At 46.3% G+C, this 26,669-nt stretch overlaps 1 protein-coding gene across 6 annotated transcripts in view; it reads left to right on the forward strand.

Moving 5' to 3' along the window:
- The window catches only part of HIVEP3 (HIVEP zinc finger 3), a 244,363-nt gene that overhangs the window by 161,764 nt on the left and 55,930 nt on the right, over window positions 1-26,669 (forward strand). For all 6 annotated transcript variants that reach the window (XM_061450011.1, XM_061450009.1, XM_061450010.1 and 3 more), the window contains 2 exons: window positions 14,905-14,969; window positions 18,865-24,525. In XM_061450011.1, coding sequence (XP_061305995.1) covers window positions 19,411-24,525 — 5,115 coding nt within the window. In that variant the 5' untranslated portion in view covers window positions 14,905-14,969; window positions 18,865-19,410. The remainder of the gene's footprint in view (window positions 1-14,904; window positions 14,970-18,864; window positions 24,526-26,669) is intronic.

A 26,669-nucleotide genomic window follows, 5' to 3' on the forward strand; every position in this document is an offset into this window, starting at 1 on the left:
CCTTTTAGGAACTGTGGAAAAGTATTTGCTCTTGGCACAGATTTCATTATCTGCAATGGTTTCTGGTGGATACCTGAGGATTGGATGTCCTCTCAAGTCCTTGTGTCAACTGGAGCCTATTTCAAGGGACAGGCACCCTATGGTGTTGGTGCAGTGATGCACCCTGCTGCCAAGGGCTGTTTTCCTTTCCTTTTCCATTACTTTGCTGGTGCAGAAGAGTGTACTGCACTGCCAGATCAGGATATGTCAAGTCTTTGCATGGTTTCAGAGCAGCAACCAAGAGTTCACATTGCATCAGCATCCGTTTCAGACCCAGGGTTGGCTATCAGAAACCAAAACCCTTTCCCAACAGCTCTTTCTTTTCACTTTTTAGGGGGAAATATGCCTTTATTTCCAAAATCTTCATTGTCTCATCCCTTTACATTCCTGTCCTTAATCCTGGTATCTCATTGAGGTGTTAAGATCCATTTTGTACTTCCCCCCCCTCCTTTTGTTTTCAGTCTGTTCTCTTAGCTTGGTGGTGTGCAGTGATCCTGGTGCAGGGTGTGAAGTGCCTCTCCACAGAGGAGGGTGTATCGTTGCTTTTATGTCATCCTTAACCAAAGCAGAGAGGAGATGGTTTTTCACACGGTAACACGCACTCTATTTTAAGCTGCTTCTAAAAATGAAGCTGGTGTTGTGGCAGCAATGGTTTATATTTTAATTGGGGATGTTTTCTTAGGGAATGATTCATAGAGAGTTGACCTTTCCTACCTTCACCCTGGGGTGAAACAACAGAGGTGAGTTGCTGATCGTACAGAAAGGTCTACGTGGCCATGAGGACTTTTCTGATTAGCTCTATGGTCGCTGGCTTTGCCCCTAAGGCTGAAATGTCACATTAAACTCTGGACCAGGTTTTTCTTCTGGAGGTGTCTGGTAGCTAATACAGCACATTCTGTATGTGGACAGTGTCCCGAAGTGCTTTGGAGAATGGATGCATTGTCACATCAAATGAGAAATAATGACTAAGGGAAGTAATGCAGAATGAGATGGCTCCTCTGGGAAATAAAGTGGAGATTTAAAACTTGTTGCAGGTGCTCAGAGCTACAGGGAAGAAGTAGAAGAGCCAGAGATACTGGGTGAGGAGGTGGAGCAGGGCATTACAGAAGTATCTAGAGAGCAGAAGATGACTCTGCCTTCCCGCACTGTCAAAGAATATCCCAACATCTCGGGGGAAAGAGCTTCCTTGCTGGGAAGACACAAAGGAGAGCTTTTACTTAAAGTGATGACTGTACTGGTATCCTTGTGTACCACAAATGGCCAAGAACTCCTGGCCATGTGGAGATGTGCACGTCTCGCTGCTAAACAACAGGAAAGCAGATCAAAGTAATGCAAGTTGTATGATGATGTACATAAACCCACAGTCAGATCCTGTTCTCTTTGAGGTCAAAGCCCTCTTGGTGTCAGAGAATTGGGTGCTAGTCTGTAATCTTCCACCTTCTCTCCTTCTCATATGAATTTCAGAGCTCTGAACCCTCAAAACCTCATGCTTCCTAGAGCTTTCTATGGTGGCATTAACCTGCAGTACGTTGCAATGAAGTGGTGATCCTCTTGTCTTCCTGGAAGAAGTGATGAGGATCCACCACCCAATTCAAGGGAAAGATTGCAGCATAGGAAGTGGGAGGAAAATATTGCTTGCTTAAAACATGGTTCTTTCGAATGGAAAAAGAGAAGCTTATCATGATGAAGGGAGGCAAAACAGGACGTCTGGGCTAAGCTCTGATACAGGCTTGTCTTGCAACACTTCTCCAGGATCCTGTGTTTCAGCTGTAATACAGGAACGATGCACTTCTATTTTTGTGGGGCTGTCTAGGGTTCGCTGGTGTTGCACTTGGGATCCCGGGCTAAACCAAGCTGTTAGAAATGTGTTGTTTCAAACTGGCAGTAGGGATGGGAGCAGAGGGTCACATTAGGCCTAATTCTGATTTTATTTACTGTGCATTTCAGGAATGGCTGCCTCAAAGACAGGAGTGACCCCAGTGCAGAAACAGTTAAAGAAAATCCCAATTGTTATCAAAGCAAAAGCGTGCAAGGCAGGACCTTTGCTGGGGCTGAGCAGAGGCGTATTGTTTTTACTTGCAAGGATACGGGCTTCTTAACCTGGTGTTTCCTTCATCTGTCTTCATTAAGGAAATGACAATTGGAGTGCAAATGAAATACCCCAGGGAAATAAACCCCCTTCAACTGCTGATTAGATCTGCCCAGCACTACAGTGCAGCTCTTTCAGACAAGTTTGTTCCTTGCGTTGCCCTCGGTGGTGGGAACAAGATCATCTTCAGAGCATCAAAGCCAGTGAGCGGGTGAGATAATGAAACAAGTGGGAAAAGCCCCGATCTCCCCTGTCTGTGCTGGAATGAAGAGGTTTAATTAGCTCACTGGATATGGGGGAGTGTCAGTGGTAACGTTTGTGCCCCCAGTGCTGCTTGGTCAGGGGCTGAAGCAGTGCAGGGACTGGGGGAAGTCCCATTGCTGCCGCCAAAGTGTTAATCCCAACATAAACATCCCATTCTCTTTTGGAGAGGAGTTTCTCCGTGGCAGCCTGCAGGGCCGTCGGGTAAGACACGGGATTGTGTGTTCTGGCAATGGGAAATAAACACCCTTTCATATAATGGCATTCATTGAGCATTGTGCCTGGGAACTCATCGTGACACGAGTCAGCCCGGGGCTGGGGAAGCTTCCTCCTTTTGCAGCTCACCAAAATATTTATACAGTGTCTTCTAGTAAACCAGTTCCTCCGTGCTGCTGGGGGAAGCAGCTCTGGAGCTGGTCTTAATGTCTGACCTTGCTTTGAGTCTCTCCTGAACCACGGAGTGCAGCTCAGCTCGGTTCAATGTGCCAGCCAGATGGAGCAGCTACCAAATCTGCTTCCCTCTTAGGTTTACTTTTTAAATATCTATAATAGGCCTGCAGATTTATTGTTGCTTTAAGGAACTGGAACAGAGCTTTAAAAGCAACAGCCCGCATACCCAGTCCTCCAGCTGGGCACTGGGGAGCCAAGATGCAGAGGCTGATGGTTGCGTTGTGTTGAACTTTGAGTCTTGGGTGCTGTGCACTCTGTGGTTATGAAGCCCTGTCATTGCTAACAATAAAATAATCCTTTTTTTTTCTTCTTTTTTTTTTCCCCTTGTTTTCAGTATTTAAGAATAACATTTAAAAAATCTTGGTGCTACAAAAAAAGAAAACCACTATGAATTTTGTCATTGGTGGATAGCCAGATGTGGGTAGTGGAATGTCAACTAGCTTGCAAAGGATAGAAGTATGCCTTTCTTATTCCCCTTTGACTTTCAGCACCGTAGTGTCTCCAGGACCAGAGAAAACAGTGATGGTTTCTGGCTCCCACAGTGTCACAGTCAGCCTCTGCAGCCCTCAAAACCAGTTGCAGCCAGCAAGTTTGTGTAAGATGTATTGGAGGCTGATTGAGAAGAGGCACGTTTCCAAGAACCCGCTGTGTTTTGGTTTGTGTAAGGTCTAAAATTTAAAATATGTTTCTCTTACCCCAAATAGATCTCAAATAGTAATTGTAGGTGGGGAATTACAACATCTATGGCTGGTTTTAGGAAGGGCCCACAAAGATGCGTTCTTGGCTCGTGATAGTCGGGGTATTTCTCATTGAAGTTTAGGCAATGAACCTCGACAAGGAAGCATAGAAAAAAGGAACAGAATCTTAGAAGAAATCAATCACTGGAACATCTTAGGTGAGCACTGCTGCTTCTACCACCATTTGTAGTCTTTAAATCAAGACTGTTTTCTGTTTTCTTGAGAGATACTGGAGCTCAAGGGCAAGTAATAAGCTTGATGTAGAAATGTCTGAGAGGTTCTGCAGCCTGTGTTTAGCAGGAGGTCAGGCTTTATCATTTATCATGCTGTCTTCTGGTCTTAACATCTGAGGATCTCTGAAGACCCTTTTAATCTTCCTGGAAATGCTTACTCTGAAATATCAAGGGCCTTGACTACAGTCTGTTTCCCTGCAATCCTGTATCTTGCAGTACCCCCCAAATGTGAGCATGAATGCTGTTTGATGTTCAGTCTCGGGCTAAGAATAGGAACTGCCAAGTCAAATGCTGGTCTAACTGCACACCAGGTCATTGGTGTTAGGATGTGGCACCACAGAATAGCCCATGGAGCCCTCAAGCCCCTGCAGGTCATAGTATTTGGTTTGTGAGCTGTGCAACAGCTCACTGTGAAAACACTCTTGTGCATCTATCATGCACTTCATATAGTTTTAATTTAACACTTTTGCATCCAAGCTTCAACTTCCCTCTTGTTTTGAACAATATTTTTTATTATTAGTGGTATTTCTGGGGACCCTTCTCTTAAACTCCAGTTTTGGTTGTAAGAATGCCACATCCTTTGGCTGTGAGCAGGAACAGCATCTTCCAAACTGACTTTTAGGAGAAACGGAATCAAAAAAGGCATGTTTCTGTCATTTTGGGGGTGTGGTCACATTGCTACTTGTGTGCCCAAGCATCCTCTCTCCGCAACCAAAGCGGGGCCATGTTTATGGCTTTCCTCCCCCATAATCCTGTTGTTCATGAATGAATGCAAAAGGCTCAAAGAGGAGCATTTTGCAAAGCAGAAAACCAAGGTCATAATTTCATGTTTCTCAGAAGAGGGCTTCTACCCAAATGGCCAATTAATTGCTTGGGTTCCTTCAGCTTTGGACCCTCTTGGTTTCAGGTGAGCAGGTCTGGTAGGCAGTGAGGCCTCCACAAAGCCTGAAGGATGATTCAGCATCTTCCACCCCAGCTCAGGTCAGGCAATCGGTTCTACACCATTCTTGCAGCACCACCTTCTGGTGTGCAGCCCAGCACGATGGAGGAGCCATGGGTGATGCAGCAGGGGTGCCGGGAGGTGTGCAGAGAGATGCTCTTCACTTGCTGCAACCTGGAAGCAGAGAGGAGAATCTCCTGGGTAGCTCGTGGTCAGCTAAAGAGGTGGTGGAGGAGCTGGGGGGAAATCTTAGCAACCTTCATGGCGTGTTTCTCTGCAGGGTTTCTGAGCCCTCAGGGTGCTCTATGTTGCGCACCAGTAGGCAGAGTGCACAGGAGGTGTGGGACCACATCCTGTCGCCTGCAGCGGGGCACACCCCATGCGCCCAGAGCACAGGCTGCAAGCAAAAGGAAGCATGCAGGGAGGATTGCTGCTCTGCAGGCTGCTGTGCAAAGCAAGGGGCGAGCAGCAGATCCCATAGCTATCTGCCCCTTCCCATCAAGCCGCAGCGGAGTTCTGTCCTGCTGTGCCTCATTTGCCCGCCCCGACAATTTAATGACTTGCTCTTGCAGAAGTTGTAGTGTTATTGACTTGCAACGGGGCTGATGTGGCTGGAAGCTCATCTGGGTGTTCCCCACTATGTCAATTGGTCTATTTAAAGACAGGAACTCTTCCTCCAAACCTGGCCTCGCTGTTTCTTCCATTAACAGGTGATCTCCGCGTTCCCCTTGTTAACAAGACATGACTGGAGCTGTCCCTTCAGGGGCATGCAGAAACCTCATGCAACACCTTTTCTGAGCCTGTCCCCCACTGTTTTATACTTGTCCTGACATAACTGCCCTGTTCAGCTGCTGAGCAGATGAAAGACAGCCTCTGCTATCTGCTGCCTACAGCCAGTGAGTGGTGTCTGCAGTGACAGCAGTCATAAACCAGACCTACACCAGTAAATGGTTGGCTCCATTCCTGTCAAGGCCTGTAGCTATTCTTTTTGTTTGCCTGCGAATGCTCAGGCATAAAGCAGGAATGCTGGCCCTGTAATAGATTTCTTGTCTTAATATATATATATATATCTTTTTAACCTTTCCTAAAGACGCTGGAGGCAATTCCAGACTTGCCTCATCTACAAACATTGTTTAGCAGATTGAGGGTAAGGTAGAGAGAGAAGTCTTATTATAACACGTGGTGCTTCTATAGCAGTTTTAGCAGGCAGTCCTGGGACACAGCAAAACCAGCTTGTTATGGATAATGGAGGTGGGCTTCGTGTTAAGGTGGAGGTCGTTTTGGTTTGTTTTTAGTAGCCCTGTCAAGAAAGAGTTGCTGCTTTAGTGCTGTGCTTTGTAGATGGTGTTTTGCAAAACCTGGTTGGTTCTCTGGGACATGGCAGCGGGGAGCCCATTGTGAATCCACGTGTGAGGCGTGTGAGATGTAACCAAAGCAGCTGGACAAAAATCAGGGTGTCAGGACTCTCATAAACACCTCCTATTATTTCTCACGCTGATAAGGCTTGGTCAGGAGGAGAGGTGAATGTGGGTGAGAATCCATTTAGCCAAAAGATGTTAGTTTTAAGGTTGTTTTGTTCGGTTCTTTTAAAGTAGCCACTTAATCAAACATTCCGATGTATATAGCTGGTTGTGATCTTTGACCAGAGGATTTCTTGCTTCTTTCAAACACTGAGGGGTTTTGTGCTCTCTTAGCTGTTTAGTCAGTTCATCGTCAGTGGGATTTTTTGAAGCATTCTTCCTCTTGAGGCTTTGCAAAGCAGGAGGCACACAAGTGATTTCTGGATGTAGGTTCTCTGCAGGTTTAATGGCTGTTGTTTTAACATCTTAGAAGAAAGTAACCTGCTTTTAAAGAAAAAAAAAAAAACAAAATTGGAAGTGTTAATGAAAATCTTGGTCCATTTTTTTCTTGCCAAATGCATTTAAATTCTTTTTAAATATCACCAAATAAACAGTTTGAAGCCTAACTAATTGCTGTTGAGCCCTAAGCGTTAAGCAGAAGGAATATGATCTCAGAGTTCCTGCATGACTATGCACAAGGATAGATCCAACTTTTTTGCTAGGGGTGTGGGACCATGCTTTGAAAAACATTTATTTGCCTGGAAATCTTTCCTATTCAACCTCCATATCATTGCTTTAATGCCATTCCAACTCAAAACCCTGATGAGCTCAGTTGTGAAGTGCCAAAAGATATTTTAGAAGTGTCTCTGCTCAGCAGTGTGAGCTCATTTCCATTTAAACAGAAGTTCACACTTTATTTCATTAGAATCATCGTAATAAAGGTACACATAATTGGCTGATTCTTAATTCATTAGCTATTAGAAACAAATTCCAGAAGTCTATTAGGGTTAGAAAGTTGAGCTTTGCGCCACTGAAGTGGTCTTGTTCTCCTGATCTATATTAAGGTGTCATTTTGCTTCTGGCTTTGATATGTTAGGAGTTCATCTGGTCGGTGGATACGATAGCAGCATATATCACTGTAGCAATGGGACAGGGGTTGATGGGCTTAAATTTAAGGGAAGTTCAGATTAGAGATGAGGAAGAAGTTCTTCCCTGTGAGGGTGGTGAGGCCCTCATTTGCCCAAAGAACTGGTGAATGCTCCATCCCTGGCAGTGTTCAAGGACAGGCTGGACAGAGCCTTGGGTGACATGGTCTAGTGTGAGGCACTACAGTCCATTGGAAGCAGTAGATGCCAGAGTGAATATTCAGTCTCACTGCAGCCCTGTGCAGCAGTCGGGGATGGGGAATTTTTGATTGATACTTTAATCCAATGGGATTTAGAGAAGTGGAGACGAGACTCTCTGGTGCGGAGGGTGATCCTGTCTGGGGTGGTGAAGATGTGGAAAACCCTGCTCTGGGTTTTCTCTCATTCCCTAAGTGAGTGCCAGTGCTGTGGATTCCCGAGGAACAGGTTTATGAGGGGAAAAACCAGACTAGATGGACACAGAGCCCATGGGGTCCCTGTGTAAATATTTGCATTCATCTACAAGAACAATCTGTTAATAAGAGGCCAATCACCTGGAAATTAACCAAAACACATTCTGGTTCTCATTAAATGCTGCTTCGTTTCACTGGCATAAGGTATATTTTTGTATGTGCATACAAGGGAGTTTTGTAAAGCTTGTGATGACAAGGAAGCAAACACTGCCCAGACGATTCTTTTCTTCCTACAAAGCTGACAACATTCCCTCCAAACTCAGCCATGGCTTTTCTTTCTTTCCTCTAAAACAAATGCAGATCTTGATTTAAAATGAGTTCTGTGGTTTTTGTGACTTGCTTGGCCTCTACGGGCAGTCTGAGAGTTTGAAAATGGGACATCTCCCTCTGAACCCCCATGCTTTTGGTGTGAGGAACACCAGGGTCTTCCAACAATGACATGTCTTCACACCCTTCGTAGCTGCTTGCACAGAGCTATGCAGCTTGTCATTTGGACTCGGGGATGCTCAGATCTGTGTGTGTGTGCACAGACATCTGCAGGATAGATATTATACTTTCAAAGTGAGGTCTGGGGGCACGTTGCTGGGGAGGAGGAACTGTACGAGCTGCACCATCTCTAGCAGCTGGTTCTGCTTCCATCTGCCCAGCTCAGTGCAGGGTGTTTCAGCAGCTCCACGTTGGCTTGAGGAAACATTGACTTTGGGAAATGTTGTGTGAATGATACTGCCTCTTGCACCAGTTCCCCTGCCACATAAGGAAAACACAGCAAAGTCTTTATCGAGGAAGCTCCTCAGGATGAGGGTGGCATTGGGGACACGCAGGTGCTTGCTCCGTGTGTGTGATCTGCTCTTTTCCCCACCATTTCAGTTACATGACATAATAGAAATGACTTTCAGTATATGGTCCCAGTGAGTCAAGACTGTTTCTGTAAGTAGGAGATTGCCAGCCTGGTGATAGGATCAGAAACGCTGGTTTTGCTTGTCGGGAATAAAGGGACCATTTTCTCCTCTGTCTGTCTTTTCATTGAGGGTAGGAAAAACCCCATTGTCTTTGGTCCTGAATCAGTGAGGGAGGTTTTCCTTTTGGAAATATTTTCACTGAGGTTCCATGGGTTTTTTCACTGTCACTTTCAAGATCTCTTCTTTGTATTTGGCTAAATAAGATACAGACTGGCATAATACAGTGTTGTTCATTGCTGTTGTGTTCAGAAAATAACACACTACTTAGGAAGATCTGATGTATTTTTGTTTTTCTCATCAGGGGCTGTGCTCAGATGCAATAATTTCCCCATCTGCATCCTGCTTTTGCATCATCCTAACTCAGAGAATTAATGATAGCAGCCTTCCAGTATCAGAGGGGGGCCTATAAGGATGCTGCGGAGGGACTCTTCATTAGGGACTCTAGTGATAGGACAAGGGGTAACGGGTTCAAACTGAAACAGGGGAAGTTTAGATTGGATATAAGGAGGAAATTCTTTCCTGTTAGGGTGGTGAGGCATTGGAATGGGTTGCCCAGGGAGGTTGTGAATGCTCCATCCCTGGCAGTGTTCAAGGCCAGGTTGGACAGAGCCTTGGGTGGCATGGTTTAGTGTGAGGTGTCCCTGCCCATGGCAGGGGGGTTGGAACGTGATGATCATAAGGTCCTTTCCAACCCTAACTATTCTGTGATTCTATGTATTTGTATTTCTTTAGTATCTTCTACCCTTAGAGCACTTAGGAGCTTGGTTAACTCAGTGCATCACTTCCAGTGGTGGAATACCATGGATGGAGAGAGGGCAGCTGGGTGAGAGCATGCAGCAGCCTTGCACAGTACCACAGGGCAGGCAGCAGAGGAAAACCTCCTGTCCAGCAGTGTGGGAATTTCAGGCTGTGGTTGCCCAGAAGGGCTTATGGGATCCTTAATGATCGGTCCTCGGATTTCAGTCACAAACTGCCATCAACCTCCCAGCCTGGGGGCTGTGGCGTAGCTGCTCCTCGCGGTTAGGGCAGCCTGGATTTCCCTGCGGACCTCCTAGCGAAATACCAACGTCCTCCAGATCCTGATGTAGCCAGTGAGAGCTGGTGAGGTGATGACCTGAAGTGATGCAATCTTCTCCTTGCAGCAGCAGCAGGGATTACCCACCTGGCAGGTCATGATCTGAGGCACTGGAGCTGCTCTCAGGTCTCCCCTTCAGGAGCCTTCTCTTCTCCAGGCTGACCCAGCCCAGCTCTCTCAGCCTGGCTCCAGAACAGAGCTGCTCCAGCCCTCGCAGCATCTCCATGGCCTCCTCTGGCCTCGCTCCAACAGCTCCGCATCCCTCCCTAGTTTATTGAGCATTGTGTGTTGTTGCCTAGTTCAGTGTCTATATAGATATGACCAGAGGTGCAAATACATTCAGGAGTGGATGCTTCATTGCCCCATTTTGCTAAGCCTGTATAAATAGAGGGAGCCTTATTGTGGGCTTGGACTGTAATTCTGCATGAGGATAGATGTTAATGCAGCTCGCAGCCACCAGAAAGCTTCCCTCCCTGTGCGAGATGTTTGCGTGGAGATGTTTTCCATAGCATTTCTTTTCCTCGCTTCTCTATCCAATGCAAACTGGAAGCTTTTTGTGATGTCAGCTTGAAAGATCACTTTGTCATTTTAGTGAGTTTATACAATAATCTTGGAGTCTGTTTTAATTTTATTTGGCTTAAGTTTTACTGCATTTTGCTTAATTGCTTCTGCTTTATTGTTGACGAGACAAAAAGCAGTTTATGTAATAGCTCAAAGAGTAAAATTATCAAGGAGCAGAGATGGAATTTGCATGTTAAAAGTTTCTTTTAATTGGTTTCATTGTCTTCAAATTCCTCATTTGGTTTTGTTCAGGCCTACAAACCTGCTGTGCCCTGCAGGCAACATCAGTGACCCAGCTACATCCTGCAAGTACATTCTGAGGGCAGGCAGAAGGATGCGTTCTCCGTGATGCAGGATGTCACACAGCACATACTCATGCATGGCCAAGGCAGCGCCTTCCTGCCTGAACAATCTATCAGTCCTTCATTCCTGGTCACTTCTGCAATCAGCCACACATAGCCTGTCTTCTATTTGTTAAATATACCAAAATTCCTTGTTTTCCCTGTGGTGGAATGGCTTCAACCCCCTGCGGTAACCAACTGCATCCTTATGAAGCAAAACCATACAGGAGTTACGTAGTCTGCTGTGGGGTCTAAAACACAGGTGGTAAAATCTGTGTACGGAACGCTGGGGAATGCTCTGCAAGGACTGGAAATGAATTTCATTGTTACACACAGTCATGACTTCCTTGCTGCTGCTGCTGCCTCTTTTCTGTCATTCAGTACTCTTTTGCAGTGATTAACTGAACATCTAATTTAGTAGCTGCAGGCTTGCCTGCTGGGTAGCCCTTACTCTGTTAATTGTCCTCCTGAAGCAAACAACAGAAGAGGTTCCAAATTGGTCCCTTTTGGACAGCACAGTCCAGATGTGCGAGTAGCAGCCAGGACCTGGCACTTGCTGTGTATCATTGCAGGCTGAAAACGAAACACAGAAAGTGCTGAGACAAACTTGTTTCCATTTTGGTAGTTGATTTGGGGTCCTTTTTTTTTTCCCCCACTGAGTGATAAAATCACTGCTGGGTTACTGTGATACACATCAAAGGCAGATGAGGCACCCTGCCTGCGGCGTGGGTCTGGGTCTAGTGTGTATTTGCATAGGGCTTGATAAGATGTGTGCAGTGAGCCCAGACACCTACACATGCAAAACAGCAACCTCATGGCCCATGCAGAACAGCCTTGCTGCAAGGGGGCCATGGGGCTGGGTGGGATCCCCTCCTCATCCCAGCAGCTGCTTACAGGCCTTTTCAAACCAGAGCCTGCTATGAGAAGAGAGCACTGAGTGTGATGTCTAATAGTTGGCCTGTTATCTGTTTCTTAGCATTTTGTCAGCCTGATCTCCACTGTGGTTCATCTGTCTTTGTTCAACTTCCCGTAGTGCACTTCCTTCCGCTCCGTCCCAGCCCTTGAGTTCACCAGACAGTGTGAGGAGTCAGTTCCTCAGGGCAGGAGGAGCAGGGCAGTGACTCGCTGCAGATGCAAACCTCCACCCTCCAACTGCAGAGCAACTGAGACAACTCTTACACCAGTAAAAGGAACCAGGATCAATTTTCTGATCCTGAGGGCCGGTGGCATGGGAGGACCTCTCTCCAAATCAGTGTCTAGGCTTTGTGTCTGCTCTCTGCAGAAGGCTGAGCTTCATCTTGAAGCAAGATTCTGCTTCTCATACAGCAAAACAATCTGTGACACTCCCTGTATCTGCCTGGGTTTTGCATTATACCTCCACTCTCCATTGTTCACTTGGCTTTTGCACCAGGCAAATGAAGATGTGAGCAGGCAGTGTGCAGCAACCATTGTGCATGACCATCCAGACGTGGTTGTGCATCCATAGAAGAAAGGCAAGGCAGTCTCTGAGGTGAGGTTCATCAATAAGTCAGGGGAGGGTCAAGGGGAAACCATTTTCAGCTGATCTCTACAAAGCTTGCTGCCAATGAGACCAGGGAGTGTGGTAGTGACTAAAACCTCACTCCCCACTGATTCACCCTGCAATTATGAGATTGAGCACAAGTCATAAACTCCATCTGAACTGTGGTTGTCCCTTCCTTTCTTTTTTTTTTTTCCCCTCTCCTGTGGTTTGAAACGATGTACAAACGTTTTGGAAGGTTTCTCAATACATGAGTTTAACCATAAGGCTCAGCAGGGGGAACATATTATTGGGGAAAGGCAATTACTGCTTTAGCTGTATGCAAGACGTGTTACCTTGGACAGAATCACCATCTTGCCGATAGCTGGCTTCCCACTCTTGGTTTGGCAGGTCTGGAGTGTTCAATTCAGATGGATTTTGAAAGCATCATTATGCAGCAGTAGTTTCAAAACTAATGACTTTCTTATGCCAGTGAGTATGGGAGAAGTGAAAGCAGCAGAGATTTCCGCAATCCTGAGGAGGAGATGTGGCGGTGATGCACAGAATCCCTCTTCATAGTCACAAGCGTTGAATGGCTCTTGAGGGTCAGCTTGATCACTGCGAGAGAACTTGGGTTTCTTGAGTTTTGGTAGCAAGAAAACAGGATTAGTTTCATTAACAATGTAAAAAACACCCAACAAACCCTCTGGAATATGAGTGGTATACTGGCATGCCCTTCCATATCTGCAGCAGCCTGGCTTCAAATCCCTGCTGCTCTTGATGATGGAAATGGAGCAGCCGCGTGCTGGTCCAGGCAGCAAGGGTGAGGCATTGTGCAAGAGCTGGGTCTGCCTTAAAACTGTTACCAAAGGATGCAGAGCTGAGTGTTGACCTTCAAGGTAGGAAGAAACTGCTGGGTCTTCTGGATTTGTGAGTGTTAGCATTAGGAAGGGAGCTCTCAGCTGCTGTTTGTTCATGGTCTGAGGATCTCTGCTGTGCTGGGGAGGCTTCCTAAGCTGCACAGTGCTTGTTGCTCCGTTTTCGTTTTTCCGTCTAGTTTCAATGGTGATATTTCTGGGAATATTTAGCTCTAAAATATGCAGATTTTGCAATAATTACCCTGTTCTGACTGAAACGCTTTTCTGGAGAAACTGTTTTATGAATTAGATTAACCCATTGCACATGCCTTGCTGGCAAAATGAGAGCTGCGTTTGTTTGTTTGCTTTCCTTGTGGTGCAGCTATGGGAGCCCTTTGGTGCTTGGAAAGGTGAGAAGGGAAGTTGCTGATACAACGTGTGATGTAAGGGAAAGTTACTAAGCACAGCATCCCATCTTAGACTTTTCAATGAGCAGAGAAACTCCCCTGGATGCCTTCCCATCTGTTTCTAGTTATATAGATCCCTGTTTATCTCTCTGAGTCTCTCCCTTCCCGTAGTATCCGAGGGTCTGACTGACATTAACAGATGACTCACAGCACATCTGTGAAAGGAGGAAGTATCCCTAGTTTAGAAATGGGGACTAACTCGTCCCACAGACGATCTGACTTGCCCAGTTTCACACAGGAAATGTGTAACCGGTGTGGGAATTGAACCCAAGTCACTGGACTTTAGTGCTGGATTTGCCTTCTTCCCCCTGCAGGTCCACAGCAACTCAGCAGATGTTGCATGTGTGAAATGGGTTTAAGAATCAAATGTGTGAATCGTGTTGGTAAATGCAGGAGTCTGTAGTTTTAAAACAAAAAGTTGATGCTTCTTAAAGAAAAAGTCCCCACCTTTTTATTACGATTTTAATCATTTATTTTCTAGCAACCAGTTGCCACTGAGAAAGAATAAAGCTCTGAGTCCCCAACTTAAGAGGGATGTGGAGCGAGTCCACGGAGATGCTGCGAGGGCTGGAGCAGCTCTGTTCTGGAGCCAGGCTGAGAGAGCTGGGATGGGTCAGTCTGGACAAGAGAAGGCTCCTGAAGGGGAGACCTGAGAGCAGCTCCAGTGCCTAACGGGGCTGCAGGAAAGCTGGAGAGGGGCTTGGGACAAGGGCCTGTAGGGACAGGCCAAGGGGAATGGCTTGAACCTGCCCGAGGGGAGACTGAGATGAGCTCTCAGGCAGAAGCTCTTCCCTGTGAGGGTGCTGAGGCGCTGGCACAGGGTGCCCAGAGAAGCTGTGGCTGCCCCATCCCTGGCAGTGTTCAAGGCCAGGTTGGACACAGGGGCTTGGAGCAAGCTGCTCCAGTGGAAGGGGTCCCTGCCCGTGGCAGGGGGGTGAGACTGAATGAGCTTAAGGTGCTTTCCAATCCTAAATGTTCTGTGATGCTATGAAGTGTGGAGGAACTGAGTGGTTTACTTCAAACTAAATGCAAAACTGAGGACTAAATACAAGCTTTGGAGGATGGGCTGCAGCACCTGTGTGCTGATCTGAATACTCAATATCTGAGCTGCCATGAAATTCATGTGTGAGTGCGGAGCTGTTGCCTTGTCTGCTCTGCATCTGGCCATGGCTGACACCAGCCAGGCTGTGGTTTCCCTTGCAGCCTTGGCCAGGAGGAGGAGTACCCCATGGCACTGTGTTTACTGTGAGCATGCACATCACCCCTGGGATAAATGTGCCAGAGGAGGTGCATGCAGTCACCAAGGGCTTCTCCAGCTGTTGGGACTGAGTTTGTGTACTGTTCTGGTTACCAAGCGATCCTCTCCATCAGGGCACCTGATGTACGTCCTGTGTGCTCACTGCTGAGATGGCATTTTAATGTATGCGTGTTACAACTCCAACGTGCTGTTTCTTTTACAGACTGAATTAAATCGCGAGCAATCAAAAGGGAGACACCGTCAAAATTACAGACTACCGAGTCCACTGTAAGTAATCTCTGTTTTCTTCCCTAGTGGCTTACCCTGGATGTGTGCACTGCTCTTTGCAGTAAACTCAACCTGGCAACAGAACCTGCATTTCTGTTTGGTTCCCTTTGCTTTTCTTTGATAGACTTTTGCCTGGCTGTAGTAGTGGTTTGTGTTACTGAGTCGAGTTACAAGAGGTAATGACAGGAGATCTACTGCTGCTGCCCACTGTTTGCATTGCAAATCCCTCTGAGTCATAAATCACTTTGAAGGTCTAAGGTGGCATCTGCCCCACTGTTCACAGCTACGGTTGAGAGCTGGCTGCAAAGACCATGATCTCCAGGTAGCAGAATGCCCTTTAGCTTCCACCCCATGTTTTGGCCATCACGTTATCTGCCTTTATAAAGCATGGGGTTGCAGGTTTTTTGGAAGAACTGAGGAACAACAGTGAGTGTCTTTTCAGTGATGTTCCTTCCCACCAGGAGCTCCCATGTCAGGTGCAGCCTCCAGCACTTCTCTTCCCACTTAGGGGGGGCTTAGTCCCAAATCCAGTGTTAAAGAGCTTGTTTGGGTGGATGGCTGCATAGAGGTGCTGATAGCCACAGAGAGACCGACCTAGCAGTTGACACTGGTCAGCTCTTCCTCAGACTCTTTAGGTGGACTTAGTTGAGGTTTGGGATTGGGGGAGACTGTGTGTCTGGACCTCTATGCAGGAATTCATTTCTGCTATAATAAGGTAATTCAAAATGCCAACACTTGTGACTTTCTAAAAAAGCATTTCTGTTTATTTTGTCTCAGGCTTGAGGGTAAGATTTTTGTCCCATTAAAATCAGAAGGGATTTTGTCATTGATCTCTTTGTTTCTGTCACCGTGAACAAAGCAGGCATTTCTGTTCATGTTACTCAGTTGCATCTCAAGTAAACCCCTAAGAAATGATGTCTGAATAGAAATAATAGCTGGAATCCCCAGTTTCAGTGCCTGTACTCTGGATTTGGCCACAGACATGCAATGTTAGCAGCTGGAAACCATGTACAGTAAAATCCATGGGACTTTTTCCTTAAAGATTTGTCTCTAGGAGTGAGGTAGTGTTTGGACTGACACGGTCCTGAGGGAATGGTTGGACTTGATGATCTTGAAGGTCCTTTCCAACCTAGCTGACTCTGTGATTCTTGTGTTGTGCCAAAGCCCATGTGCTGCCTTGCTGTATGTTAGCTGCTGCTGTGCTGCTCTACAGGGAGCCCAGTGCAGAGCGCCTGCAAAGTGAAAGTGATGAGCAAAACGAGTAGAGGCACAACACGACAGGGAGAAGCTACTCAGGTCATAAGGGGGAGGGATGAAAGTAAAAGCAAAAGATGTGCCATTTCTGAGAAACAAAGGGGAGAACTGGTGAAACGTAATGAATATTAAAAGGCTGAATCTGAGGGCAGGTTTTGACCGAGATGAAAAGAATAGAAACTGGAAGGGCAATAAGGAAGAAAAGAAAGAGTAGGTTTCTCCCCCCCCCCCCCAGTGTTAGTCCCACTGCATTTCCAGAAGGAGCCAGCTCTACGGAGCCTGACCCACACCAGTCCCTCACTTCTGGCAGCTGGAGGGACCCATGAGGCAAGAGGGAGAGCAGCAGGAACATGATCTCTTATGTGATGTAATGCAGTGAGACACTCTTAGCTACCCTAGGCTGTATCTGAGCTGGGCAGAGCAGCATTAGGCATCTTGTTCCCTTCTTCTACGATGCCTCTAAGTTCACAGGGAAGAAAGATGGACATCTTAGCAGGGCCTGTTGTGATAGGACGAGGGGTCATGGTTTTAAACTATAAGAGGGATATAAAGGCTGGATGTGACAAAGAAATTCTTCACAGTGAGGGTGCTGAAACACTGGCACAGGTTGCCCAGAGAGGTGATGGATGCACCATCCCTGGAGACATTCAGGGCCAGGCTGGAAGTGGTTCTGGGCAACCTGATATAGCTAAAGATGTCCCTGCTCATTGCAGGGGGTTTGGACTAGATGCCCTATGAAGATCCCTTCCGACCCAAACCAGTCTGTGATTCTGTGACTTCGTTTTTCTCTGCCACTTTATTTTGCACTGTTGAATTTTCCTTGGGGATGTATCAGTCTGGAGTAACCACATCCAGCCGGGAGAATGATCTCTTGCCATTCCCATGCCAGGGACCATTTCCAGTAATGTCAAAAATATGTGGAAAGCAGCGTGGATGGTTTCGGACTGGCTGTGCTCACTGCTGCAGGCAGCAGGTGTGCTTGTTTGTTGACCAGTCCTTTAAATGTGAACTTCCGTGCAGAATCCCTAACCAAATCAGCTGGGGCCCATGTGTTCGTCAGAAGAGGCTGAGGATGGTCTGAACATTTGGAATGATAACTAATCATAGAATCCCAGACTGGTTTGTGTTGGAAGGTTCCAGTTCCAACCCCTGCCACAAACAGGGACACCTTCCACCAGAGCAGGTTGCTCCAAGCCCCTGTGTCCAACCTGGCCTTGAACACTGCCAGGGATGGGGCAGCCACAGCTTCTCTGGGCACCCTCACAGGGAAGAACTTGTTCCCTATATCCAACCTAAATCTCCCCTGTTTCAGTTTGAACCCATCACCACTTGTGCTATCACTACAGACCCTCATAAAGAATCCCTCTCTGGCATCCTTGTAGGACCTCTGTTAAATTACACTCCATGTCTTTCTTTTCTCATTGAATTTGGAGAATCCACAGGGTTTAGGAATGAATAAGGAGTGGGTAATCCTTGGAGGACTTCATGTTGAACACAGCCAACCTCTTCTGCTGACACTTCACTAGTTCTCTTCAAGATGAAGTTGGGCCATTGTGCAGTTAAAATCTCAGTCCCCAGTGCTTCCCTGCTATGTTTCAGCCGCATCCATGCACCCTTCCACTACGTGGGACAGGATCAAAGCAGCAGGACTTTGAGCCGTTTCCCATAATTAAACCTCTGCAATTCTGTCATAGCAAGGCACTGCACCCTAAGGCAGATAATAGCTTTGTAAAGAAGATAGTTCTTTTCTCATTGTAAATTACATGTATCAATTTTCTTTGCTTAAAAGCACCATCCTTATTTTCCTTAGGAGTATCCCACCCATTTTCTATTCCATCTCTTGGTGATGCTGTCTTATTTCAGTGGAATCAGAGTATTTCCTCCCCAAGTGTCTCAGTAATAGCTGTATTTGCTGACAAGGGAGGTAGGTTTAATAGAGCCTCCCATTCAAATTCATTGTAAGAAGGGTTCCCATTTATAGACAGCCAGTTTCGACATCCCGCCTGTATGAAATACATCCTTTACAAGTTGGGTTTACCATTGTTTGGTGACAAAAGGCAGGAAATTAAAGAGGCAACATCTCAGTATAAGACTGCGTGTGCTTTCTCTTTACCTGCTATTGTTGTAAATGACACTGAAGATTGTTGCAAGCTGAAGAGTGGGTTTTATGCTGGAAAGATTTGCATTTTATTTGTCAGTGAATGTATGTGCTGCATTAGGCAGTGCTTTGTATTTAGTCAGCTTTGCTTTGGTGTTTGTTTGGGAGGGAAGTATAATTACCAAACCTGTAAACCCATCAGTATTTGCAGGAAATTAGAAGGAATTCAGGTTTGAAACCATTTTAACACATATTCCAAAAGTGTCTGTGTTTCAAGTTACTGTCTTTAGTTACTGTTGCAGAGCCAGCTTATGTGTGCATTGAACTAAGTATGAGACTCTGAGGTTTGACTTGGTACAGTTTATGTTTAGATTACCATTAAAATTAATGTCTCGTGAATGGCAGACCTTCAGTCAGTGACTCTGATTTACTTTTGTGCAAAATATTTACTGTTACCCTCTATAGACATAGCAGCATTTCATTGCTTCAAGACAAACGCTGAAGTAATTTTTTCTGTTTGTTTTCTTTTGGATGTAATTACAGAAATGTGGGAAATACTTTTCCAAGACTTTTGAAGTCAAAAGTGGAACAGAAGGAAGACACAGGGGGACACACACCGTTCAGTGTTATTTTCCTTGCCCAGGAAAAAAAAAAGATCATTGTGAGATGAGCACTAAACTCTCAAGTTTTCAAAGGTTTGCATAACAAACAAGAGACACATTGTGGGTTGCATCTTGACTTTGAAGGCTTGCCACTGTCAACTGAAATAAAATGGCAAGGTTTAAAGCCTTAACCAAGTTCACAAGGAAAATATTTGGACTAAAAGTTTTGGAAAGTTTTCTCTCTTTGAAGTAGTTTGTCATGTGTTACCAATGTGAACTTTATTGACCTTGAAACATTTTTTTTTTTGAATCAAATAGCAACTAGTGACACTTTAGTAAAATCTTAAATCAACAACCATCTCCTGGCGGCTCCGGCTTCGTAGCAAATGCAGGCAAAACAGGGAATCTACAGAAGAGACCTTTATTATTCGTAAATGAAGCCTGCCAAAACCTTCCCGAAATAGCATTCAGAGACCCTTTTAAGGTCATGGATCCTGAACAAAGCCAGAAGAGCACAAAAAAGGCTGAGGAAAGTCCAAGAAAGAGGCTTCCCAAAGGAGAGGCTTTCCAAGCCAGTATTTCATCCGCAGCTACGTACCAGGGCAGCTCTGCTCCTTCGCAAGGAACCCCTCTCCGAGATATCATATCGCAGCAGCACTTTTCTGGTTCTTTGCCGATTCCAAGAGAGGAGTCTCAGGAGAAGACTGGACATCAGAAGCAGCCTAAGCCTTCCTCTTTTGAACATCCTCCCCACGTTTCGCAGCTTCAGCAGCACGCACTGTCACCAGCATTTATGTCTCCTGGGAAACCAGAGCATGTCCTTGAAGGTCCCACATGGCAGCTAGTTGATCCAGTAAGACCAGGTCCCTCTGGCTCCTTTTCATCACCCGGGCTTCACTCTCACCACGGCCAGCTCTTACCTTCCCATTCACCGATCATTCCCGGAGAGGACATGCCGTCTGTTCAAAAGGTCTATATCCCTCGCCCTTCACAGGTTTCCTTAAAACAAGCTGAAGAAGTGCACAAGAAGGAAAAGAAACCTCAGAAGCCAGGCAAATATATTTGCCAGTACTGCAGCAGGCCTTGTGCGAAGCCAAGTGTGCTCCAAAAACATATCAGGTCACACACGGGTGAGAGGCCATACCCTTGCATTCCATGTGGCTTTTCTTTTAAGACTAAGAGCAATTTGTATAAACATAGGAAATCTCATGCTCATCGAATAAAAGCTGGGCTGGCCTCGGGGATCGGAGCAGAGATGTACCCATCGAGCCTGGAAATGGAGAGGATTGGTGGGGAGGACTTTGAAGAGCCAACAGAAGGAGAAAGCACAGATTCGGAGGAGGAAACGGGTGCGATGTCGGGCCATTCGGTAGAGCTCTCACCCAGGCAGAAGCACACGCTCTTATCCAGTAGTTTGCTGAGTGGAGGGAGCCAAGGCTCCAGCCATGACCGGTGTTCATTGTCTCATTCCAGTATGTCTCAGTCTCTTGAAGACAGCACCCAGTTTGCGGAGCCATCGTCAGACCATCCTCTGAGCCATAAATCCGAAGATACCCATACAATAAAGCAGAAGCTTGCACTCCGCTTGAGCGAGCGGAAGAAGGTCATAGACGAGCAAGCTTTCCTGAGCCCCGGGAGCAAAGGGAGCACTGAGTCAGGCTACTTCTCCAGATCAGAAAGTGCAGAGCAGCAGATCAGCCCACCAAATACTAATGCAAAATCTTATGCAGAAATCATTTTTGGGAAATGTGGTAGAATTGGGCAAAGGACTTCAGCGTTAGGTGCAAACACATCCCAGGGGTTTCCCCACCTGTCTAGTGAAGAGAAACCTAGTATGGTACCATTATCTGTGCCTAGAACACAGGTTATTGAACACATCACTAAGCTAATTACAATTAATGAAGCTGTTGTAGATACCAGTGAAATAGATAGTGTTAAGCCTAGAAGAAGCTCTTTATCTAGACGTAGCAGCATTGAATCTCCAAAGTCTGGTGTATATAGAGAGCCGTTTCAGTTTGACATCAAGTCTGGTTCCAGTAGCCAGTTGGATGCAGCGAAAGTTTTGACATCCCACAGTGAAAAAGTTAAGCCCGAACAATCATTGTTGTCACTTCAGCAATCCCACAGTGCCACAGAGACAGTGCCTCTCCTAAGAAGCCACTCAATGCCTTCTGCTGCATGCACTATAAGCTCCCCACATACCTTCAGAGGTAGCTATTCATTTGATGATCACATCATGGAGCCTGAAGTCTTAAGCCGCAGTCAAGCGTTTTCTTCCCATCCCCGAATGCTAAAACGACAACCAGCTATTGAGCTACCTTTGGGGGTAGAATACGTCTCAGAGGAGGTTGGCTCTGCAAACAAAGAAACTGTTTCCAAACCTCCTGAGGAGCCTGAAACCAAGGAAAGCGATCTTACCAAAAAGTCTCGGAAGGGTCCGAAAGTTAAAGGGTTCATGTACGAGTGTAACGTATGTGGTGCTCGGTATAAGAAAAGGGACAATTATGAAGCCCATAAGAAATACTACTGTTCAGAACTGCAGCTCTCAAAGCCTCGTTCTTCCACTTCCCATACCTCTTCAGAGACTGAGAAAAGTGTTGCGGATCCTGACACGTGGCCCCAGATGATGCATTACAAACTAGGGAGCAGTTTGGAGCTCACCCCGCTCCGAAAGAGGCGAAAGGAAAAGAGCCTTGGTGATGATGAGGAGCCTCCAGCTTTTGAGCTGTCTGAGACTCCCTCCTCCAGTACTGCACCAGGCACTCAGTTTGCAAACCCAGCATCATCTGATGTCACGTTAAACCTAACCCGTGAATCCATTAAGTCACCAGCAGATCCGGGTAAACCCGCACCTTCCGATGTCAGTGCCAGCTTCCATTCCAGGAATACCAAACTGGCTTCAAGTGCAGAGGGCAAAGAGAGAAGGACAACCTCAAAGGAGATCTCTGTTATCCAGCACACAAGCTCCTTTGAGAAGTCTGACTCTATCGAACAAGTGAGCAGCTTGGAAGAAGACAAACCCTTGCCACAGTACTCATCTCAGCCGACACCCCAGCACAGCCGACCGCCTCACTCCCTGCAGCCTAGGCTGGTACGCCAGCCCAACATCCAGGTCCCAGAGATTCTGGTCACAGAAGAGCCCGACAGACCAGAAACGGAGCCAGAGCCACCACCGAAAGAGCCAGAGAAAACAGAGGAATTCCAGTGGCCGCAGAGGAGCCAGACCCTTTCACAGCTCCCAGCAGAGAAACTTCCACCAAAAAAGAAGAGGCTGCGGCTGGCAGAAATGGCTCAGTCCTCCGGAGAGTCCAGTTTTGAATCTGTCTCCCTCACCCGAAGCCCAAGTCAGGAAAGCAGCATATCCCATGGCTCCAGCCACTCTGTCTCATTTGATCGTGAAGATCATGGCAAGTCAGAGTCAACGAGCCAGCCCTCTGAATCCCACCCAAAGCCTCCTGGTGTTGGCTCACATATGTTGACGGTACCAAGCCACCATCACCATTCCAGGGAAATGCGGAGATCTGCTTCTGAGCAGACACCGAATGTGTCCCATCCTTCCCAGATGTCCGAGACCCGCAGTAAATCATTTGACTACGGGAGCTTGTCGACCACTCCTGCCTCAACCCCTGGCCCCTCATCCTCCTCAGCTCCACAGGAGCGAAGGAAATGCTTTCTAGTTAGGCAAGCATCCCTCACTAGGCACCCAGAGCATGAGCCAGACTCAGCCCCGACAGGCCGGCCAGAGACAGAAGATCCAATTCCTTCTACAAGTAAATCTCCTTCAACAAGTTTGCCCCAGCAGCCGACATCTTCATCCCCTTTGCCCTCTCACGGTACTTACCCAAGTGAAAAGAGCCAGCCAAAAGACAGCCCTCAGCCAGCATACACCCAGCCGTACACAGAAGCTCTGCAAGTGTTTCATCCCATACCACAGCTAACGCTGCATGAAAAGCAGTTCATGTCCCCACAGGTTTCTATCTTTCCCTACCAGCACCTCCTGCCGCAGGCGGGGCAGTCCGCAGAGCTCTTTGCAGCGCACACGATGTCTGACATCCTCTCTGCTCAGTTCACCATGCCTCAGATTCCTCCTTCCATATTTCAGACCCCACCACTGCCTCTCCCACAAACGCTCATCCACCCAGGCCCGCTTCATATCGCTCCTCCGCTGATGTCTCACCCAGCTGAGGTGCCATTCAGGCAGCATCCTTCATTCCTGCCAGTTCATTATCCCGTCTCCTCACCAATACCTTCAGCCTTTTTTCTGCCCCTTCAGTCTCAGTTTGCTCTCCAGTTGCCAGGTGAAGCTGGTGGACATTTACCACAGATCAAATCCAGTTTGTTTGCAACAGCGGGAGCCTCCACTCTTTCCCCATGCACGGAATATGACTCGGACAGTAGGTTGCATCCTCTGACCTGCACAACAAGTCCTTCGGCGACTGTATCTGCATCTCAGCTCATTGTTCCTACGCGGTCAGACCCAGTGGTGTCACTTGTTGTCCCTGTTCGCATACAGACAAATATGCCATCCTATGGGAGTGCAATGTACACAACGCTTTCCCAGATTCTGGTCACTCAATCCCAGTGCAGTTCCTCTTCTATCGTACTCCCCAAATTTGATGATCACCAACCCAAGGGTACCCTGGTCTGTAGCGCTGATGTTCATGGACTAGGTTTTGATCTGGCACAGATGATCACAGAGGATCAAAGAAGCATTTTCCAGAGCCCATATCTGAGAGTGCCCTTACCCTTACCAGAACGGAAAGGGTATATGCCACTCACCTCCCCATCAGACAATGTCCTTGGACTGGAAGCAGGCACATCAACAGTTGGTGGAAGCAAAAGAATGCTCTCTCCAGCTGGTAGCTTGGAGCTGACCATGGAAACACAACAGCAGAAGAGAGTGAAAGAGGAGGAAGTGTCTGAAGCAGAAGAGAAGTTGGAAGTGGTGAAGCCACCCAGTGCAATAGAGGAAGGGAAAAAGCAGGATAAGTCTCACTTGCTTGCAGAAAGCCAAGGGAGGGTCGAGGTTGAAACACCACCTGGCTTGTCCTCAGAGCAGTCAGAGCCAAAGGAAATCCCCAGTACTTCACAGCAAGCTGTGTCCCATTCAGGTTCTCCAAGTTTGGAGGCACTGGAAGAGTATAAGCAGCCAGCTGGCAAGCAGTTCCTCAGCAAGGCACCCTTGCAACCCGTGAAGAAAGAAGACTCCAAAGAACTGGTGGAGCAGTCTCCACCAAACCCTCCAAGCACTGCACCTCTGTCTGAGGTCACTCATAGTACAGTGAAGTCTCGAGAAGGTACAGATACGAAGAAGGTACTTCAGTTCCCCAGTCTCCACACAACCACTAATGTCAGTTGGTGCTATTTAAACTACATAAAGCCAAATCATATCCAGCAAGCTGACCGAAGGTCTTCAGTATATGCCAGCTGGTGTATTAGCTTGTATAATCCTAACCTTCCAGGTATATCCACTAAAGCAGCCCTGTCCCTCCTGAGGTCCAAGCAGAAGGTGAGCAAGGAAACCTACACCATGGCTACTGCTCCACGTCCAGAGGCAGGCAGGCTTGTCCCGTCCAGCTCCAGGAAGCCAAAAATGACCGAGGTAATGCAATCCTATATATTTCTCCTCATCCATTTGGATTCATGGGAAGAGGGGGACAAGGGACGGGGAATTGCTATTCTTAGTTTAATAGGAGTTTATTCATCCCTCTCTCAGTTTGGTAAGCACTTGTTCTCAATGAAACTTTTAGAATGAAGAAGCTAAAACCCACTGTTATATATAAAATAAAAGGCAAGCCTGCTCCAAGGCAATGTGCCATATTTCTGTTCTCCAGTTTCTACTTGCCTTGTAATCAAAAGAGCATGTAGGAATCACCACCGCACCATGAACTGCCACTGCTCAAGCACAAAGGATTAGACTTGATTTGCATTTGTCTTGATATTTCAAATAGCTTTACAACTTTTTTTACTCCTTTTTTTTTTTTTCCCTAACTGCTGTTATAATTCCCTACATTTTGCATGTTAAAAACGAAAAAAGGATTACCTTGGGGAAATGGGATTCTGTCTGGTTGTGCATCTACTGATCTCACAGTAATGAACATGGAGAGGCATGCTTAAAAGTAGTTAAAAATATTAAAGGGAGATTTGCAAGTGTATTTAGGCCCCCAAAGAAGCATAAAGGCATGCAGTGACATTTATAAAAGTGCCTCAGCAGTTTAGACATGGAGTCTAGTTAAAACACCCGTCTCATTTGGTCCATTTAAGTTAATGTCCTTAGCTGTCTACCTGCTTTTGTGGGTATCTAAGGATATTTTAGACCTGGTCTTTAGAGTTAAGGGGAGCAAAGCAAACAGCTTCGCAGGGGCAGAGCTCACCAAAGGCATTGGCCATAAAGGCACAGAAGTCTTTAAGACACTTCTGGTAGCTGCCTAGTGTTATCTATCTCATTTTGAGGACAGACTTCTCCCCTCTTGGTTAATGCTGAACCATACAGATCCCTTTAATCCAGATCATGTTCGTGCAGATTAGCAAACAGAATTGCTTTAAAGATTTTGCAGTTTGATATTCATCTCAAGTCAATTTATATTGATGGATTATTCATTTTATTTCTGTATCATGAAATGAATGCTAAATATTAAATTTATCATAATTGCTGCTGCAGCTGCTGCTTATAAGTGCATCTTAAAATACACAGTAGAGAGTCACTTTGACTCAATAAATCTTTATTTCTATTCAACATTTCCATCATTCTTCTGCAGAAATCCAAAATATAGAATTTCTAGGGACACAGGGGCAACAACCACACTAGTGCTTGATATTATGCACTCTTCTTCAAAGGACTGTATCTGAATGGTGTCGTACCATCCTTGATTGCATTCTCTAATAGAAGTGCCTGTGCTCCTCTGAGCTTAGCTCTTTGACATGGTGCTAAAGTGCACACCAAGCGTGTGCTTCAGAGGTACAAGACCCTCATATCCTGAAGTTAAAGGTTAAGCTCTAGACAGGAATGGTTCAGCCCTCAGTCATCAAAATACATAGTTCACTGCATGCGTTTGCTCAAAAGACTCAAAAACCTTTTAGACAAAACTCTATAAGCTGACTGGTGGAGAAAGTTAAGGTTTTCATGGTACAATCTGCAACAGTTTGTCCTGCCAAATTCACCTAGGAAATGGTGTAAGCTAAATGGAAATATTAATACCTGCTGCTTAAAGGAGTGAGACTTCCAGAAATTATGTTAATTGCAATGGAGATAAATGGACCTCATGCCAAGCAGAGAAATAACTTCTGATTAGATGATCAGTGGGAGTGAAATCCTCAGTTTAGTTTTTAAAGTACGCACGACTGGCACAGGTTAGCAAGGAGCGTTGCCGGTTACTCAGGAAGATGCGATTAACACGAGCTGCGTAGAAGTAGTCTGAATCCAAGGTTGAAAGTTCAACCTCCAGTTAACTCCGCTCTTAGCTATTTCCCTTAAGTATTTTCTTCTTTATGTATCTATAAGTTGTCAGTTGACACAACAGAAAATGTAAACCAGCTCTAATATTTTGTATAATTATGCATGCAGCAAGCTACCAGCAAACAGTAGTACTGTATTTACTGTCTACGTACTTGGCTTGGTTTTTAAACTACCAGTGGGATTTATTGAGCAGATCAATTCTGAAGTGACTGTAGGCTCCAGCGTGCATGTAGGGATGGATGATTGCACTGTATCGGGCTTGCACACTTTGTACATTAAAGAAGATTGTA

This window comes from Pezoporus flaviventris, unplaced genomic scaffold, assembly GCF_033815535.1.
Source record: "Pezoporus flaviventris isolate CSIRO_AGI_PZ_B2104156 unplaced genomic scaffold, CSIRO_AGI_Pfla_v1 ptg000008l, whole genome shotgun sequence".
In the NCBI taxonomy this organism is placed as follows: Eukaryota; Metazoa; Chordata; class Aves; order Psittaciformes; family Psittacidae; genus Pezoporus; species Pezoporus flaviventris.